We start from the raw sequence: 20,256 nt of genomic DNA on the forward strand, positions 1-20,256 counted from the left end.
ATGGTAAGTGTTCATTTAAACTTTCCAAACACTAAAGCCATATAGGGATCCATCATTCAGACTATCCTTAGAACTTGATGGAAGTTTCCGGTGTTCCAAAAACCTTGACGGTTTCATTTACTATGAGACTACAACAGAAAAATTGGACGAGAATTATTATTGATCCTATAAATGAGGTCCGGGAAACAACTTTTCTTTTCTTTTTCCTTTGCTTTTTTACGTTGGAAGTATAAATGCAAATCATGTCAAAGTCTACCATCAATAATACCTGAGGTGAAGTGATCTCAAGATTTCTCCGGACAAAATCAGTGCTTGTTACTTTTTTTGCCCATTTTGGAAGTCTAGAAATGCTTAATCTAAATGCATAAGTCTCTTGGGAATCCCATCCATGGTAATTCGCTCTTTGTTTATGTTGGCTGCACCTCTCAGTTAGCAATGAAATCTTGGAACTACATGACTATTTTTCTCTCCACAAATTGTGGTTCGAGTAAAAGCCACTGGCATGTATAAGGTTCTTGAAGACAATAGAAGAGATTTTTCCTTCACTTTCTGTAGCATCCTGGAAGCCAAGCGAGTGGGAAGTTTCCACACAAAAATACAACCATCACCACCTACCTGAATGCATCATAAAATTGAGAAGAATTTGAGTGAATGAACATACATACAAGTTACCTTGAATTAGTTCAAATGCAATCCAGGCGTGATACATGATGTCAAAAAAAGATAACTAAGCATGAGAAAAACTTACAGAAACTATATGCTTGCAATCTGGGGAAAAAATGACACCAGTCACAACTTCTCCATGTCCTACAGCTTGGGCAATCATCTCTCCACTTGTAAAATCATACACATATAGATTTGTTCGAAAATGAACATACGAAATAGCTTCCGCTAGGGTCCATTGTAACCTGATGCACATATTTATGTGTCAGTAGCAGAAATGTTGATGGTCACGTTCTACTGATTATTAACTCAAAACTCATAACTCACCTTTATCGGGTCACCCAAGTCTTTGTGTTGCTTGAATGATCTAATAAGCTTTCCACTAGAAATGTCAAATATATTTATCTTCTTATCCTACAAGTAAAAAGTAACCACATAATCAATTCAAATGAGGATTTCAAACATGAGGCATCTGAAAATTATGTAAAGCGGTTAACTAGAGTTTAGTTTTTAATGTGTAGTATTTAACCATATGATGGATTTAAGGGGCCCATATCAGGAATTGAGGTATCCCTTGAAGCTTTCATTGGAATATGGTAATTACTCCCTTAGAAACGACAATATCTTACCTGCCCAACAGTGACAACAACCTCCGTCAAGGATCTACAGACATATCATAGACAGTTCCGTTAGATGCCATTTGATGGTGACGACGAGAAACCTTACATCTGATATCAGTTAAATGGACATCACGGAACACAAGGGACCTATGAGAGAGAAAAAAATAAACACAACTTTAGAATGAGCCATTTGGACGTCCATGGTGAGTAATCATTTGATAAAAGTAAAAATTGCAAGATGAAATAATAAACGTAAATCACAACTGTTTGATTTGTTGAAAGTAATTTAACTAATTAAAGCTACTTCAAATGCCATTGAAACAGAATTAACTAACAGGGTGCAACCTAAATAACAGTGATTTAGTGTCACTTCCTCATTTTATCAAGTAGTCTACTTGTCAATCAAGCCATAAAGCAAAATACCTATCTGCACTGCAACTCAGAATCTTACATCCATTACAAGCAAGTTGAACAGAAGTCACGGCAGCTGAATGGTCATCAATACTTTCAATGAGCTCAAAATTCCTGGCATGAAGGACATTAGATCTATTAGCATGCAGATCCAAGAAGCTTCCGTAAATTTCAAACAGAGAAAAACAGGCTTTAAGTAATCAATCAAAACCTTTTAACCTCATAAAGATGGATTATTCGATCTCGACCCCCAGAAGCAAGCAAGTAATGATTGTCATTTCCTTCAGAGTCTATATCCTTTGTACTTGATAAGCTAAAACTCAATGAAAGAATCTCTGCAACATGAGAATCCTGTCAAACAAAACAATGTAATTGTAAGACTGACAGAATTTAGTAAACTAGTCGCAAAAATAGTTGAAGAACTCACAGTACTATATTCTTTTTTAAACAAATTATCTTAAGTATTATGATGGGCACAGGTTCACCTTAATGCATGTATACTCAGAATTGTGAAGATCATAGATATGTAGGTTTCCCTCACAACCACCAACAGCCATGTATTTTCCATCTGAACTAACTGCCATTGATCTCAAGCCTTGGTTGCCAAAAGATGTATCTCCCGTGTTGATCTCAAAACTTCCAGCAGTCACTGCTTCAAGTAAGATAAATAAATAAAATCCGAAAGTTTTGAGATGGAAAATACAACTATAAATCAACTTACTGAAACACATTTAGCAGCAAGAACATGAAAAACTCAATATAAATCAGTTCATAATAAATCCAAAATAGATAAAGTGCCTGGAATGAAAACTATATAAATCTGCACATTTTAACATGTTTCCAACTTATGTTGGTACCTATTATATCTTAGGCCTTTACCTATATTAATACCCTCTGATTCAGTGATCAAATAATTATTGTCAGCAGTATCCCTTGATAAATCAGGCTGTGGAACAAGATCCCATATCCTAACTGTGCCGTCAGCTGAACAGGTTGCAAAGGAGACTCCTCCAGAACATCCCTTTGCAGCACACATAAGAGATGGATCGTGCATTTTTTCACAACAGAGATTCTTGATATCCCATATACAAGCTGAATGAAAAATAAGAGCAAAGGACCTGGTAGCCTGGAATACGTCTAAGGAGAAGAATTTAGTTTGTAACTAATTTTCTTATAGAATCAGATGACAGGTTAAGCTTTCTTCCATGGTACAAATCAAAAAATCAAAAACTGAATATCACTAATCTTATATGGAACAATCACCTCATTCTCTTGATGAAAATTCCATATATGGGGACTATGATCTCCATAGACAACAACTGCAAAAGAAAAAAATTTGAAAATTGACCATTATGTGTACAAAAAATATGGAATATCAAGAGCTAAAAGAACAAATTGAATTAAAAGCTCACCAAGCTTTTCTGAGATGAACTGACAAGCAACTGCATGAGGAACAGTAGGGGCTGATGGAAAATTATTTTCACTGGGTTGACAGCAAAAAGGATCAATTTCTCCATGGCATGATTTGGCCTTAGAGTACAATAAGCTTCCCACATATCCAAGATTCTGAACGTTGAAGAGTTGTACTTGTCCATTGCTACATGCACAAGCAATTAACTTGCTGGATGCAGATAGTGCAAATCCTTTTTCAACCTGAAAGTTAATTGTTGAATGTACCAAACTCAAACATGAACCTAATTGCAATAGATGAGATGTACGTCATGCAGTTCTACACACCAATACCACATTTTGTAATTTAGAATTGTGGTGACTACTTTCAAGCTTTGTCAGCAAAAACAATCTACTAGGTTATAGAACCCAAGCCTCCCTTACCATAGTAGCCAATCATGTTAACCTTACAGTAGAACTAAATTTTTTATCAGATCCAAAATTCAAAACTGCGGAAAGATAACTCCTTAGTGTGCTGGTTCATTTATATTAAAATAAACATAATATTGGAGTCAAGCATACCTTTAAATCAACCGAATTTCTTAATGACAGCTTGGAATCTATGAGGCATAGAACTCCTGTAAGTAGGAGGAAGAGTATTGAAATTTTTTACTACGCTTTGGAAAATCTAATCAATTTAACTCTTTAAATACAATGTCAAGCTATATGAACCTGCATCAGTCAGTGCGTACATTGGAAAGAGCTCAGCAACCTGATCACGATTGACAACACTACCCCTCTTTCCACATGGCGGACGAGACAGATATAAATGAACTGCCTTTCTGAGGACCAAGATTAATTGGCTTCGATTGAATAGACAGTGACACTGTCCCTTTGCTCATGCGAGTCCTTGGAGATGCACCAACTGCCCAGAATTTCAGGTGCTTCTTTCCAGCAGTAACAATGTAATTCGCATCTGAAGAGAAAGTGACAGACGTAACTGTAGAACTTGATGAACTTGCTTTAAGCTTGGTAACCAAAATCCCACTCCTCCAATCCCAAAGGTAAATATACCCTCCAACAGAAACTAGATATTTCCCTACAAAAACCAATTAGAAATTTAAAATGGTCAAATATAGGTCATGTGAATATAAGTATAACCACGAGATTGATTTTTCATTCCACTGATATATAGTAAGTTAGTAACTAACCATCAGGTGAGAAGGCAATGCACTCAACTCCGTATATATGACCTTTAAGCTCGGATATGAAGGCTTGAGTTACGCAGTCCCATACCAACACTGAAGGTTGAGGGCCTGATTGCAAAACAACATTAGATCCATACACATAGTAACAAACCACAAACATAAGTAATTTACCATTGCAGTATCAAAACCCAGTACACACTAATTATTAAACATAAAATATGATGCATTTACGAATAGTTATAATTAAAAAGCTTCTCGCTTCATATCACTGAAAAGTTAAGGTACTACCAGTTCAATATATACTTTTAAAATCCAATCACATCAAAATAGGAAGAAACCCCTATCCAGATGAAAGTAAAAGTCTCCAATTAAAATCATTTCGGTACCTCTCCAGCGGCAACGAAGCGACCGTCACGCGACAGGGCGACGCAGCACAAAGGTTTAGGTATTCGATGAGAGAGCATAAGATGCGATTGGGTACCAGATTTCCGCATCGTACACCACCGCAACGCAACCGGCGACGTAAACGAAGCTGGATGTTGATACGGTGGAAGCTAATCCGTTGGCGTTCTTCGTAGTTAATCCGATAATCTCTTTCAAAACCAGCTGCGATAAGAAATCAAAATCAGAATAGATTTAGGTATATAAGTCTACAACTCTTCGCCTAGTATAAACAAAATTTAGGATCCACTGGCATCAAAGCGCCACTTACCTTGGATGACGATGGATCTGATTTCTTGAGCTTTCGATTAGTTTTCATATTGAACTTGAAAGGAAACTCAGGGGGTGGGGGCAAGAAACAAAATGATAGGGACTAAGGGTCAAGGAAAGTTGTTATGTTTTGTTCGAAACTTCGAATGACTTTGGGGCGGGAAATCTTTGCAAATCAAAACAAAAAAAAAATTCACTTTTTGAAGAAAAAAAAATTATGCGTCATGAAAATGTAACACGTGTGATTGTATATACTTATGGATAAATTACGCTTATGGTCACTAAAGTTATCAATAAAATACAAAATTGTATTGGCATGTTAATAAAAATGATTAGTTATCTAATTTAACTTTAAAATTCTAGTAAAATTATCAATTTAATCTTAACAAAAAATCAATTCTATCTTTTTTTATAAAAAAATCTACATTTTATCAACTAACTCGGCATCAACATCACCAACCCTAGTCACTGAATCACCAAACCACTGTTAATAAATTCTTGATATAAATTTCGATTGCACCATTATGAGAAACCTTAGGTCTTAGTGTTGGTTTAGCCAACTTTAAACCATTCTTCATGATCTGTGGAATGTTGACAAAAATCTTTAGATCTCTTTGTGTTTTACTTTGAATATGCGACTCGAAATATTGATTTTTTTAATCAATTCGATTAAAAAAATTCAACTCGTAGTTTTATAAATTTGGAATTAAATCATAAAATTTTAAACTTGAGTCGAATTATAAAATAGAACACAAATAGCTCGAAATTTTTAGTAATTAGTAGATTTATTTTTAAATTTATGTAGAGCATCTCAACTTTAAATGATACATGCACTACAAGAAAATATACCTTTAATGACACACGAACGATGACACACGCTAATTTATGGCTTGCAAAAAATGTGTGTCATAAAAAAAATGTCATGTTTTTTAAAATCTGAATGATTTATGACTTACAATAATGTGTCATATTTAATAGTCATAATCCAAAAAATTTACAAAAACACGGAGTACAGTTTTAATTGTGTGTCGTCTATAAAAGTCTTAATTTAATTTCCCCCATTATTTTCATTCTTCCCGCTTCTTCCCCTCGATAACAAAGTGACGCCGTTTGCTTCCCCATTTTCTTTTTTTTTTTTTTCTCTTGCAACTTCCCACTGGTTTGGCCATTCACCACAATGCAGACGAGGGAGTCAAAATTCAAGGGTTTCCACATGTATTTCTCGTTCTCTATTCCAACATTTGGGGTTTTGTTGATTTCTATTTTGTCTGAAAATATTGAAAGTAAAGCAACTGCAAGATCGTCTTCTAAAGTTGTTGAATGTCGTTTTGATAGTATTTCATATGCTGGTAGAGCCGGTGATGGAAATATAGATTTTAGTTATTGTAACAAGGATTTAGACTGTAATAATTCATCTCATAGTTCAGTGCCAGTTGTAGTTTAGGATCCGGAAAGGTGCCTCTTCCCAGAAGCTAGACTTGTCAGTTCCTTCTATGAAGGACGGAGGTTCTGGCGGTAGTTCAACTATGATCCAAATTCCATCTTCACATTCTGGAAGTAGCAAGAGTGCCATTGGAGGCAGATCCGAGATTTCTCCCAAAATCCATCCCAAGTTAGAAGCAGATATTGAGGGCAGTAGCGAGAACCCACTGGATAAAACTGGTAAAAGTTTGAAGGAATATGAGTTAGATGAATCTGTGAAGTTACTGACAAGCAGAGTCTCCTTTGCAAACAACTTCTGGATTATGAATTGATGTCTCAAACATGATGTGAGTATTTATATTTTTTTTCTCTTTATGATGTATAAAGAAAGTGTGCACGTAGACATATGAGTTTCTTAGGCCTCACACTATGGAAGTTGGCTTTTAGCTTAATGTAGGATTTGAGAGTGAAGATATTGAGAATATCATATTTAATTGGTTTTCCATTTGCACTTGTAGTGCAGGTGCCATCTAGGAGAATGTAAGTAGTGATTATGAAATTCTGAAGTTGTGCGCTAGGTAGATCCTACTCTTTTAGGTGTCGTTAAATGAATTTAATGGGTAATTAGTGCTTTAAAAATGAAAGGAGGTCCTTAAACTTGTCAAATGGTTTAAGATTATTAACTGGGTTCCATCATAATTATATACTTAAAATAGAAGAGTTCCTTTTCCTTTTTACCTTGTAGGATCGGTACATTTGTTTTCTTTTTCTTTGTATTTCAGTTTCTTATGTCAAAAAGTTCTTCTGATTTATCTTTTCTTTGTTTTCTAAATTTTCTGGAACAGGTTAAGGTATGCGATATTTGTGGGGATGTAGGACGAGAAGATTTGCTTGCTATATGTAGCAAGTGCACCGATGGTGCATAACACACGTATGTGTACAAATCCCTTTAGCCATATGGTTGTTAGCAGGTTTTATTGGCATTTCTATTTAATTTTGTCTGTATCTATACTCAGTGATGAGTTTTATGTTATTAATGTTATTGATCAGTTATTGTATGCGAGAAATGCTTCGGAAAGTTCCTGAAGGTGATTGGCTCTGTGAAGAATAGAAGCTGGCTGAGGAAACTGAAAGCCAAAAGCAAGGTTAGTTTTCAAACAGAGAATAAAAATGACACCCAGACAAGATCATGTGCTGACATCCTTTTGCGATTGAATTTTCAAGGTTTGGATGCTGAGGGGAAAACGGAAAATAAACTTATCTCAAGTACACGTATCTTAAGTAAGAGACATTGAAAATCTAGAGGGTGCTTCAGCTTCAAAAAGGCAGGCTATTGATGGATCACCAAGATCATTGAGCCCCAACAGAGTATCTTCTTTGTCTCGAGAGAGTTCATTTAAGAACTTAGACAAGGGGAAAGTGAGGCCATCACCGCAAATTTCTCTTGGCAACCATTCTGGTAATGATATGCAAGAAGTTGTACGCTCTCTGACTTCTGGTCCACAGCTGCAAACACCAAAGGGTAAGTAAATTAATTTTGTTATCTTATCTAAAATTTTCCCTATGTTAATTTTAACATTGGCATATTGTTCTCATTGTTACAGGGATCTAATTGAAATGCAGTTCATTTAATACCTTAAATTCCAAACCTAAGGTGAAACTTGTAGATGAGGTTGTTGTTTTAAAAACGGGAAAGTGCTAGAGAACATGCATCACTTTATAGCGATGAACCTGCTAGAATGATGGGCAAATCAATGTCATTTAAATCCAGCAACTCTGGACGGTTAAATGTTGGGGAATCAAAATTTAAATTGCTATCATCTAAAAATCATCATGTTCAAGATCTGAAAGGATCAAAACAAGTTAAAGAGATGATATCATTAGAAAGGAAAAAAAATCTCAAAATCATACCTCTCTAGTTCTACTGTTTCGACACCTAAGGTTGATCAGAAACTGACAGCTCGCGCTGATGTAATTTCTCATTCATCTCCAATCAACCAACAGGGAAACTAAAGTTGTTCAGTCTGATGGAAGACCAAATACCTTATCAAGGTCAACCAGCAGTCTAGCTCGTAAAGGTGTTGAACATGCAGTATCTTCTGGTATGTTGTGACATTCTGATGCATCTTAAGAGCATTCTTCTTATTTTGCAGCTGTTTTGTCCACCAATGGAGACATTTCTTCTGAACAGAAATTAAACCATGTGAACCTGACGGAGGAACCCTCATCAAGTTCTTCACTGACGTTTGAGAGGCAACCTAGTAACATTAATGGAGATATGTCATATGGCCTATATCAGTTAATAGATTCAACAAACCAGAGTGAGAAATCAAGGGAGAGTTCTGTTAGTCAATCCTCCAAAAGAGTTCCATGTCTAAAATGCAAATGAATGGGTCATGCTGCTGAATATTGCTCAGTCTTTCTGGCTTCTGGTGCTGACCAGTCTGCTCCTAGAACCTTCTCCAGAGGAGATAAATAAAGGCAATAAGTTGAAAGCTGCAGTTGAGGCAGCTAAACGATTGAAGCCTGGAATATGTGAAAGAACTTCTCAAGATCAATCATCAGTTTGCAATAAGGCAAAGATTGTGGTTTCTGTTGAATTTACGGATGAACGGCAAGCAAATCTTTGCAATCAGGCTTCCACTGGTGATACGAAGCTGCTTAATTCACATTCCACTGATGCTGTCTCTGTAGTTTCTTCTGCTGGTGAACTTTCAATGAGAGATATACATGCCCCTCCTTCAGCCAGAACATCTGATGTCTCAAAGATGTCAGCCATCCTAGAACATGAATACATCTGGCAGTAGGATTCTTGTCCTTCTATTTAATTGTTCTCTTTTTTGGTTAAAAAGATGCTCCATTTAGGTTCTTTTTCATTTATTGCTTCAGCATACCCTTCCTTGAGGTTTCTTGAATGTGATATATGTTACTTTATGCAGGGGCGCTTTTGATGTGAATAAGCTTGGAAAACCTCCCGACTTTTGTGGTGGTATTCAGGTCCATATCTCAACATTGCATCACATAAAGTGCTGGAGGTTGTCAACACTTTTCCCCACAAGGTTTCCTTGACCGAAGTGCATTCAAAAATGAAATGCGGGGCACACGAGAGTGGCAGTTGGTTGAAAGAAGTGTTATTAGTTATTATTTCAAAGTTCTGGTTGAAATAAGTGTTATTATTCAAATATTTTTTCGGTTTATTTACAGATGTGAGTCAAGTTTTTGTTGTATTATTCTGAGCAGCTTTTGTTTTTAGGTAGATAGCTAGACACTTCATTTTAAAATAAAATTGCTGATTTTTGCCATTATTTTATAGGAAGGGGCATAATTCCATATTGTAGATCTGACCCCGAGCTTAATGATTGCCTTCAAGCTACTGAAACCCGTACTGGTTCTCTCAAAGTTGAGGAGGAAATGCATATAGATTATTGAGGCCCACCGATGTCCATCAGCAGTTGAAGCAGATTATTGATGCGTAAGTAATATCAATTATTGAAACATTATAGTATATTCTTTGATATATTTCATCAATTTTTATAGGACAATGAACTTGTACACTGCTCAAAGTGGATCTAACAAAAGGGTTAGCCTCAATTGGATCAATGTTTTAGTGAGAACTTGTTCGATCATTCCTTGTTTAAATTGCAACTTTCATTTTGACTAATCGTTTATTGTAAAATATTTGTCGTGTCCCGTCAGGGAGGTACCGAGTGTGGATATTGTGTTTGTAAGTTCATGAAAGATATAGTCGAGAACGGACTTGAAGTGCTTGTCAATAAAGAATGTAAGCAAACTTTTCTGATACACATCTGTCATATCATACATACACATTAGTTGTACAACTATCATATGGACTTGAAGTAAGATGTTATTATTAGAAATTAAGCTAGGATAACATCATGTCTATTCATATTAATAAGAATTGTCAAGCTCTTTTTATTTCTGCTGAAAAACTCATAGTTGGATGCTATTCTAGACTTCTAGTTATCACTTTGTAGTTTGTATGTTCTTTTTTTTGATGATTCACGTTTCTGTATGGAGGTTTCGTTTATAATTTGAAACAAACTTAGAAGGGTAAACAAACTTAAAAATCTTGTGAGCGAAGATTACATTGATGGTAAACTTATTGTTAGTTGCTTCTATTGATAGATCCTATTGTAAGTAATGACTGAATTCTTGATTCTAATTACGTTTTAAGCATATGTATATCACATATGAAAAATAAAAGAAATATATATGTATTGTATATGATTATAGAAAATTGTTTAAATTGAAATCAAATAGTAACATAATAATTATAAATACTTAGTATTAAATTTAAACATAAACTTAAACAACTCGATTCGACTCGGATTTTATAAACTCGACTCGAAATAAATTCAAATGAAATTTGAGTTATAAAATAAGACTCGTCAACTTCAATAATTTAAATTTCTTTAACTTGATTCGACCACTCACCAACCTTGAGTTTTGTAGCAAGAAAAATTCATCTCCATTGCCTTTCATTTCCTTTGATTTTGGAAGATTCTCCAAACTCTCTAGCTATTTAGAAAAACAAGAACATTGCTCAAAACATAGCTTTACAAGCTGAAAAAATTAAAATAAGATTGACAATGCATACAAAAATAGATGTAGAATGGAGAATTTCATTTTATAAGAAAAACAACACCCACTAAATTCGGATTTTGCCATGACACCATTCTTAGAGTTTGAGCTCATTAGAATGCTATTGAAGGCAAAAAGATTATTACCTTGGGTATCTTTATGAGGGGTAAAGTGCTTAAGACTTGATTTAAAACTTAGATCTTGAAAATGGAAAAAGAAAGAAAAAAAAATGGAGTGGTTGTATGGCATAAATTACGAGTATTTAAATGGTCGAATCGACCTTAGAACCGATTAAATGTCTATTAACCGAATTAACCAAACTTTTTTCTTCACACGTTAATCGAATCAAACTTTTTTTAAAAATCATTGTAACACCTTAATCCGATCTGACCTGTAATCCAAAGGATTAGAATATTACATGGAACCACCTACGTGGCTAAACCTTCTTTTTTTAAAATTCATTTAGACATTCATAAGTTCAAAACATAAATAATACGAAGTATATGTTCACAAAATATGGGAGCTCCCAACGATAGTCTCCAAATACATAAAGTTAAAAATAGAGATTACAACTCGATATTACGTAAGTTTCTATGACAGTACATGCCCACTACAATACTCGAGACGTACTCTGAAGAGATCAAGTTTGGAAATCCTGAAATCCGGCGACGAGCTCCTGGAACTGGCACCTAAGGACCTGCACAAGGAAAACATTCCATACGTTGAGCTCACTAGCTCAATGCCACACAAATAACCCTACTATATTGCATGCATTCAACATATAACATGCAACATGTATAGTCATGAACATTTGAATACGTTCTTCAACACAATAATAAAATTAAGCATCATGGTGTACCCTTATTTGCTTATAAGAACCTTAGGCGAGATCTAGGTCACACAACATCAACATCTCCCTATAAACTCAGGATAAGTTTGGGTCACACGGTATCGGTACCTTGCCAAGCTAGTCTACTTCTCTAGAGTACTTGGGACGAGTCCGGGTCACCCACATCGGCACAACGTCCAACTAGCATTTTAAGTACCCAAGCACTAAATTGAATATATCTGAATAATCCAAATCCAAATAATCCTTAATGTAATATCCCAAGTTTTAGTAGTGACCAAAATATGTTTTGAAAGTTAGTGGCCAAAGTAAATTTTGAAAAGTTTAGGGACTAAAATGTAATTTTTAAAAGTTATATATTTTGGTAAATGAATAGTTTTTTCTCAAACTAAGAATTTCATGGGAATCAAAATTTTGATTCGGGCTTGTATTAAAAGCTATAAAGTAGTAAATTCGGTAAGAAATCGGATAATCAGATCGAACTGGAATTTATGAAAAATTGAAGGATGTTAGATAGAGGTTGGTAATATTATTTCCATATTCTAGAATAGTGAAATTAGCATGGATTAGCGGAATTGAAGTTAACTTTTCTATTTAGTCAAAATTGAGAAAATTAAGTGATTAAATTGCAATTTTAAAAAATTATATGACTAAAGTAGAAATTCAAATTCAAGTTGGTTCATCTCTGACTATGGGATGTTTAATGGAAGATATTTCAATTGCATGGTTGAAATTATCAAATTTCATTAATAGCAAAATAGTAAACTAGAATTAAATAAAATTTAAATTCATTTAAATTTATAAAGCCTTGTGCATTGATAATGGTGTAAAAAAGGGAATCATCCCTCATCTTCTCCAAAACCGTAAGCCACCATGGTTACATAGGTAAGTTTTCAATTTCATTTTTAAGCTTATTCGATTGATTTTGGGTTAAGATATTAGATAAGATTAATCTACATGAAATTATCTATCATTTGGTATAAAAATTACATGGAAATCATTATTGGAAGATGAGATGGTGATTAGGGTTCATGAATTTGATTTAAGGAAGTTGAATTCATGCTTGAAATTGAAAGGAAAACTCACCCTAATTGTTTATGTAGGTTCGGCCATAGGGAAGAAAATAGGGAAAATGTTGAAAAAATTCCTATGGTCTAGAATTGATATTAAATGTGTTCCACGTGATTTGGAGATTGATTTGAATCAATTTGGAAACTTGAGATGGAAAAAGGGTTATTTTGCAAGTTTTGATAATTGAGGGACATTGATAAATGTGTAAATTGGAGTATTCAATGTTAATTTTAATTATAGAATGCTGGAATTTTAAGTAAATAAGTGATTTAGGATCAAAGTGCAAATTTGGATAAATTTGGTGATGGAATTCAAATAGTCTCAGAAGTTAGGACTTAATTTGAATCAAAGTAAAAGCAATAGAGAAATGGAAAACTATGAAAAACGTTTCTGAATTCGAAGTTTCTTGGGATTAGTTGGACATTATTGGAAATTCGTAAAGAATTTCTTGATAATGGTTTCTCCATTTACTAAGATGCTTCGAAAAGATGTACCATGTATGAATTTAAAAGTGTCAAGGAAGTTTTGATATTCTTAAGTAAATTCTAACAGATGCACCAGTTCTAATACAACCATACTCAAGTAAGGATTATATGCTTTATAGTAAAGCACCTTATAATGGCTTGAGATGTGCATTTGTGTAAAAGACCAGGTTATGACCTATGTTTTGAAACAATTAAAGACTTACGAAAGAAATTATTCAACTTACGATTTCAAGTTAGCAACTGTGGTATTAGTTTTGAAAATTTAGTGCCATTACCTGTACTGTTAATGATATTATATTTACATAGATTATAAAAGTCTGAAGTATTTGCTAACTTAGAAGGAATTAGATATAAGCCAAGGAAGATGAATCAAGCTTCAGAAAGATTGTAATGTGATTATTGAACATTATTCTAGAAAAAGTTAACGTAGTGGTTGATGTACTTAATCAAAAGACATTTCTTGCTAGAGAACTTTGAATGCTTGATTAATTATGAAAAATGATGGTGCATTTGTTATAGAATTAAGTTAGGGCAGGTGCCATCAGATCAGATAAAAGATTTTCAAGGCAAGGATGAGAAATGTTTAGCAAAGATTAAGCAAGAAAAGAAAGATGAACTAAAGACTTTGAAGTGAAATATGATGGATATTTATATCATCGAAGTTGAAATTATACTTCGAATGACGAAAAATTAAAGAAAGTTTTTCTTTCTGAAACTCATTATAATCTTTAACCATGCATTCAGAATGAAATAAAATGTATCAAGACTTGAAGAGTTGATTCTAGTGGGTAGGTATGAAAAGAGATATAAATTGATAGGAAGTGATCAAGTGCCATATGAATTATTCTAACCTATTTCCATTGCTCAGAGGAAATGAGAAAGAGTTACTATAGATTTCATGATAGGTTTACCTTTGACACCTATTGAGAAGATTGAATTTAGGTGATTATGGATAAATTGACTAAGATAACACACTTAATTCCAGTTCGAATAGATTACTTGATAGATAAGAATGTTGATATATATATATATATATATCAAAGATTGAGTGATTTCATGGAGTACTTGTCTCGATAGTTTTTGAAAAAGATTTTAAATTTATTTAGAGCTTTTGGGAAGTCTCTGCATACAATTTTGGGAACTCGATTGAGTTTTAGTACAATCTTTCATCTTCAAACGAATAGATAGCTTGAGCGAACCATTCAGATATTTAAGGATAACTAAGGGCGCATGTTATTGATTTTGAAGGATCATGGGAAAAGTATTTCCTTAGAAAAGTTAGTTTATGACAATAGTTATCAGTCGAGTATTAAGATAACTTATTTTAAAGCATTATATGGAAGAAATTGTCGAACACCACTGAGTTGATATGAGCTAAAGAATCGAGATATAATTAGTCTGAATCTAATAAAAGAAGTAAAAGATAAAGTAAAAGCTATACAAGACAATTTCAAGATAGCTACTGACTGATAAAAATCTTATTCAGATCTGAAGAGAAAGGAAATTGTATATCAAGTTAGTGATAAAAATATTTATTAAAGTATCATTGTGGAAAAAGGTTTTAAGATTCAGATATAAAAGAAAGTTGAGTCTGAGATTTATTGGCATGTACGAGATTATTAAAAGAGTTGAACCAATAGTTTATTAGCCAACATTACTTCTGAAAATGGATAAGATACATATTGTGTTTTATGTATAGATATTTTGGAAGTATTAGTCGGATCCTTCGCATGTGATTACATCAAAGGAAATTGACTTTTAGTTGGACTTGTTATATAAAGAAGAATCAGTAAAGATTTCATCCTATGGATTCAAGGACTAAGGAACATGACAATTCTACTTATGCATTTTCTTAGGTAAAATCACAAAGTTAATGAAGCGATCTGGGAATGAGAAAGAAATATGAAAAAGTAGTTTCTTTATCTTTTTATATCAAGTATATAAATACGTATGGAAAATTCGAGGACTAATTTTCTTTAAGAGGAGGAGAATTGTAATACCCCAAATTTTTTAGTAGTGACCAAAATGTAAGTTTTGAAAGTTTAGTGGCCAAAGTATATATTTTGAAAAGTTTAAGGACAAAAATGTAATTTTTAAGAGTTATATATTTTGGCCTGTAAATGAATAGTTTGCCTCAAAATAAGAATTTTTGTAGGAATCATACTTTTGATTTAGGATTTGTAATTCGGTAAGAAATCGGATAATCAGATCGAACTGAAATTTTACAAAAAATTGAAGGTTGTTAGATAAAGATTGGAAATATTATTTCCATATTCTAGAACAGTGAAATTAAGCATGGATCAGTGGAATTGAAGTTAATTTTCTCTATTTAATTGAAATTGGGAAAATCAAGTGACTAAATTGCAATTTAAAAAATTGCATGGTTAAAGTAGAAAGTCAACTTCAACTTGATTCATCTTTGACTATGGGATATTTTAATGGAAGATATTTCAATGGCATGGTTGAAATTATCAAATTTTATTAATGACAAAATGGTAAACTAGAATTAAATGAATTTTAAATTCATTTAATTTTATAAAGTCATGTGCATCGATAATTATAGTGTAAAAAAAAGGAAATCAGCCCTCATCTTCTCCATAACCGTGAACCACCATGGTTACATAGGTAAGTTTTTCAATTTCATTTTTTAAGCTTATTCAATTGATTTTTGGCTTAAATTATTAGATAGAGAATTAATCTACATGAAATTCTCTATCATTTTCTATAAGAATTACATGGAAATCATGCTTGGAAGATGATATTGGTGATTAGGGTTCATGAAGAACAAGTTTGATTTTAATGATTTAAGGCTTGATTTATATGTATTAATGTTGTAGATTAATTTCCAAGTATGTGTGATAATTAAAATCAAGTGTAAAGGTATATATTATATTTGGCTATGGTTAGGGTTTATTGAGGTTGGTTGAATTTTGATTCAATTTGATGTTATGATTATTGCAATAACATGAATTTGATGTAACGAAGTTGAATTCATGCTTGAAATTGAACGAAAAGTTCGCCCTATTGTTTATGTAGGTTCGACCATAGGGAAGAAAATAGGGAAAAATTTTGAAAAAAATCCTATGGTATCGAATTGATATTAAATGTGTTCTAGGTGATTTGGAGATTGATTTGGATCAAGTTGGAAACTCGAGATAGAAAATGGCTATTTTGCAAGTTTTGAGAATTGAGGGACATTGATGCATAAATGTGTAAATTGGAGTATTCAATGTTGAATTTTAATTATAGAATTATGGAATTTTAAGTTAAATAAGTGATTTGGGATCAATGTGCAAATTTGGATAAATTTGGTGATGGAATTTGAATAGTCTCAAAAGTTGGGACTTAATTACAAATTTTCAAATGTGATGGTATTATTTTAGTATGAAATTTCAATGCTTTAAATTTATATTAGTATGCTGATTTTTAAGTTTAAATATTATATTTGGGATCGAATTGCAAGTTTATTAAAGTGGGTGGTTGAATTTGAAAAGTCTAAGGAAATAGAGGATGAAATTGCAAGTTTTTGAATATTAAAGTATTGAATTGAGTGTATTATTAAGGTGCTGGAAATTTTAGTAATTTATGTGAAATGATCATAATGATGAAGGATCATTATAAATTAAAAGGAAAGGTTGATATGAACTCTAAGAAGAATTCATAATTAGTAACTTGAATGTAAAGTTGGTAAAAGTTGAAGGGTTGATGATGAAAATAATATTTATGGAATCAAATAGTATTTTGGGAATTTTGAAATTATGATGGAAATATGATTTAGTTTTATATCGATTTAGTATCGATTATGTTTTATAGAATTTATTTTATCGGAATTAGATTATGTTAGTAGAATACTAACATACATTTTGAAATGGTATTATGTATGTGATGTCGTATATATTACGATAAATCTTTTGATTCCAGTGACTTGAAACTGAAAAAGCAAAGTTCTTGAGTAAAAGGGTATCATATTAAAGTTTCAATAGCGAGGCAAAGGTGAGTGCAATTTATTTATTTAAATATTTTGATCGATGAAGACTTACGATAAGTCAACCTCATCTTATTTTAAAATATGGATTTTAAAATATGGTTTAATTTTAATTATGGAATATTTACATAATGCTATATAAAGGAATTATGATTATTTTTGGGTATGAAATTACCCAATATGTTTTTATATGATATCTTTTGAAAAGGTATTCTTAAAGTGATTTTAAAGAATGATCTGAATATTTTTTATGAATAGAATATTTCCTCGATGATTTTAGAAAAGTTATTTGAATTTTTTTGGGTATGCACTACCCAAGTTATGATGTTTATGATAATGAATTGAAATTGATTTTGATATGGAAATGTTGATTATTATATGAATATAATAATATATAGAAGCCATTGTATGTTGCATTGAGAGTCGTAGGTACACTTGCCATGTCAGGAAGTTGAGTAAAATTCAAGTCAAGTTAAGTTATGGTGCATTCGTGTACATTACGTATGGCACCGTTGGTGCATATGATATGATTTGCACTTGTAGTGCATCTTATGATGATGATTGGCACTGTGTAGTGCCTAGTGCACACATTATGTTTAACTCACGTACCTTCCATTCTCTTACATATACATTGAGCTATGGAAGTAAATGTGAAAGTTACAACAAGTATCTGAAAGAAAAAAATGAAATATTTATTATATTTAATGTTGATTTACATGATTTTTTTTATAAATCGCGAGATGATGATTTTCAAGTTTCTAAAGAGGAAATCGGCTTGAAAAGTTCGGTTTGAAAGTTTCAATATTTTTTTAATTACAGCTTTATATTTTAAAGTATTTTATGTTATTTATGTTTTATCTTACCATAGTTATGTTACTACCTTACTAACTTTTACTTAGCTCGTAATGATTTTCATGTGTAGGTTCGGATGAAGAAACATACGTGAAGTAAGGAGTACCGAGATCATCTCTTCTTGGGAAATCAAGCCAACCTACAGTGTCAGTAAGACATCTTTTACTCATTATTGGCATGTATGTTATAAATGTTTGAACGATCTATTCGATTAACTTAAAAGTTGTAAATATAATTTAAAGAGAAATTAAATGATTTTAAATTTGGCAATATTTTGGCAGTTTTATATATGTTGGAAAACAACATTAAACTGCCTAGTTGTTGTCTAAAATCATATTCAAATGTTTTTACGCGAGTAGTTAAATAATTTTAAATTGATAAAAAGAAAGTTTTTAAATGCATTGAAATTTTAAAATTTTATGTACAAAGAAAGTTTCATAATGTTAATGAGACATGTACGGGTTATGGGTGTTACACTTAGTCTACCGAACAATCGTCATATAAAGTGACTTGGGTTTCCTCGTCGTTTCCCAAACATCAAACAAGGACATAAATCTTACCCACTTTAAGATTCTCACTTGAAAGCTTATTAGAGAAATCCCAACGACTCTCAATTCACTTCCCGAACACTTAAAATTAAATTGGGTTTCTTACCCACTTTAAGATGAGGGTATCGATACTGAGCCATTCAGTATCGATACTACCCGTGAGTATCGATACCCACCCTTGGTATTGATACCAAAAAATGGCTACTAGAATCTAGGAGGACCAAGTAGTATTGATACTCTTAACTAGAGTATCAATACTACCCCAAGTATCGATACCAAATTTTGTATTGATGTTTTAAAAATTATTATACTACTAATACCCTTACTGAGAGTATCGGTACTCTACCCCCAATATCGATACTCCCATGAGTATCGATACTAAAATTGGTTATTGGAATATGAATTACTATGTCAGTATCGATACTACGCCCATAGTATCGATACTCATTTAACAGTATCGATATCACATGAACGAGTATCGATATTCCTAGCCCAAAACACCCTTTGTTTTAAACTACGCGAAAAACAATATCAATATTGTTCATATAGTACCGATACTCAAACCTATAAAACTATATTTTCAGTTGTGTAAAACCTCTTAAATCACTCCTAAGGAACCCTTAAATCCCCCAAACAATGTTTAAGGCTTATGTGGAGTTAAGGGTCATGAAAGGTCATTACTTTATGAATGAATAACACCAAATCCCTATTTTCATGCTATGAACTCAAATGCACCAAAAATGCCTCATGCATTCATACAAGCATCAATACTACACATGTCGATATGCAAGCAGTAAGGAGGGTTAAAAGTGTGTTACCTTACACCTAGAAGTTGGAGAAACAACTTCAAGCTCACCAAGGACCTTTATCTTTTGTCCTTCACCTTTGAGCTTTCACCCATTTTTCTCACTAGAACAAATCAATAGAATGAGTTATTAGCTCATCTAAGGATTTAGGAAAGGTAAGAACATGATTCTTAAGGTTTATGAGCGTTTTATAGCCACCCACAAACTTTAAAACACCAAACCCTCCTTAAACCTAACTATGGTCAAACTCAAAATTTAAGAGATTGAAATAAAGTTTAGAGGATGGAGATTTAATCTTACCTCTAGAATTTCAGACTAAGGATAGACACCAACAAAATTTTCACCTTTGATCAAATCACCAAGCAGGAAGAATGAAAGTTTGAATGAGGAATGAGATAAAAGGTGAGGAAAAAGAGATACGAGAAAGTTACCATTTCCCCCTCTTATTTCCCCTGCTGCGACCTTACCCAACCATTAAGGAATTTAGCCTTTGAAACATTTAAGGAGAAATTTATAGCTTTGGTCCTTCCTAGTTTAACCCCAAATCAAAAACACTCGTTTTAATCTACAGTGGGCTCAAACAAATCCCAAATCACTTCATATTTGGGCAAGAGCTTCTTACATGCCTATTGGGTT

The 20,256-nt window shown here is 32.9% G+C and overlaps 1 protein-coding gene, 1 long non-coding RNA gene and 1 pseudogene across 2 annotated transcripts; 2 read left to right on the forward strand and 1 right to left on the reverse strand.

Moving 5' to 3' along the window:
• Positions 1-67: 67 nt before the first annotated feature.
• On the reverse strand, positions 68-5,051 carry LOC120135601 (annotated as a pseudogene).
• Positions 5,052-7,298: 2,247 nt separating this feature from the next.
• LOC120135528 lies at positions 7,299-7,664 on the forward strand. Its single transcript, XR_005517260.1, has 3 exons — positions 7,299-7,355; positions 7,475-7,569; positions 7,649-7,664. It is a non-coding gene; the product is annotated as an uncharacterized LOC120135528 (long non-coding RNA).
• Positions 7,665-8,088: 424 nt separating this feature from the next.
• LOC120135435 lies at positions 8,089-9,500 on the forward strand. Its single transcript, XM_039151694.1, has 3 exons — positions 8,089-8,526; positions 8,578-9,227; positions 9,364-9,500. The coding sequence occupies exons 2-3, from the start codon at positions 8,821-8,823 to the stop codon at positions 9,491-9,493; spliced, it is 537 nt and encodes a 178-aa protein (XP_039007625.1). The 5' UTR covers positions 8,089-8,526; positions 8,578-8,820; the 3' UTR covers positions 9,494-9,500.
• The last annotated feature ends 10,756 nt before the right edge of the window (positions 9,501-20,256 follow it).

Source organism: Hibiscus syriacus, unplaced genomic scaffold (assembly GCF_006381635.1).
Source record: "Hibiscus syriacus cultivar Baekdansim isolate YM2019G1 unplaced genomic scaffold, ASM638163v2 tig00110610_pilon, whole genome shotgun sequence".
In the NCBI taxonomy this organism is placed as follows: Eukaryota; Viridiplantae; Streptophyta; class Magnoliopsida; order Malvales; family Malvaceae; genus Hibiscus; species Hibiscus syriacus.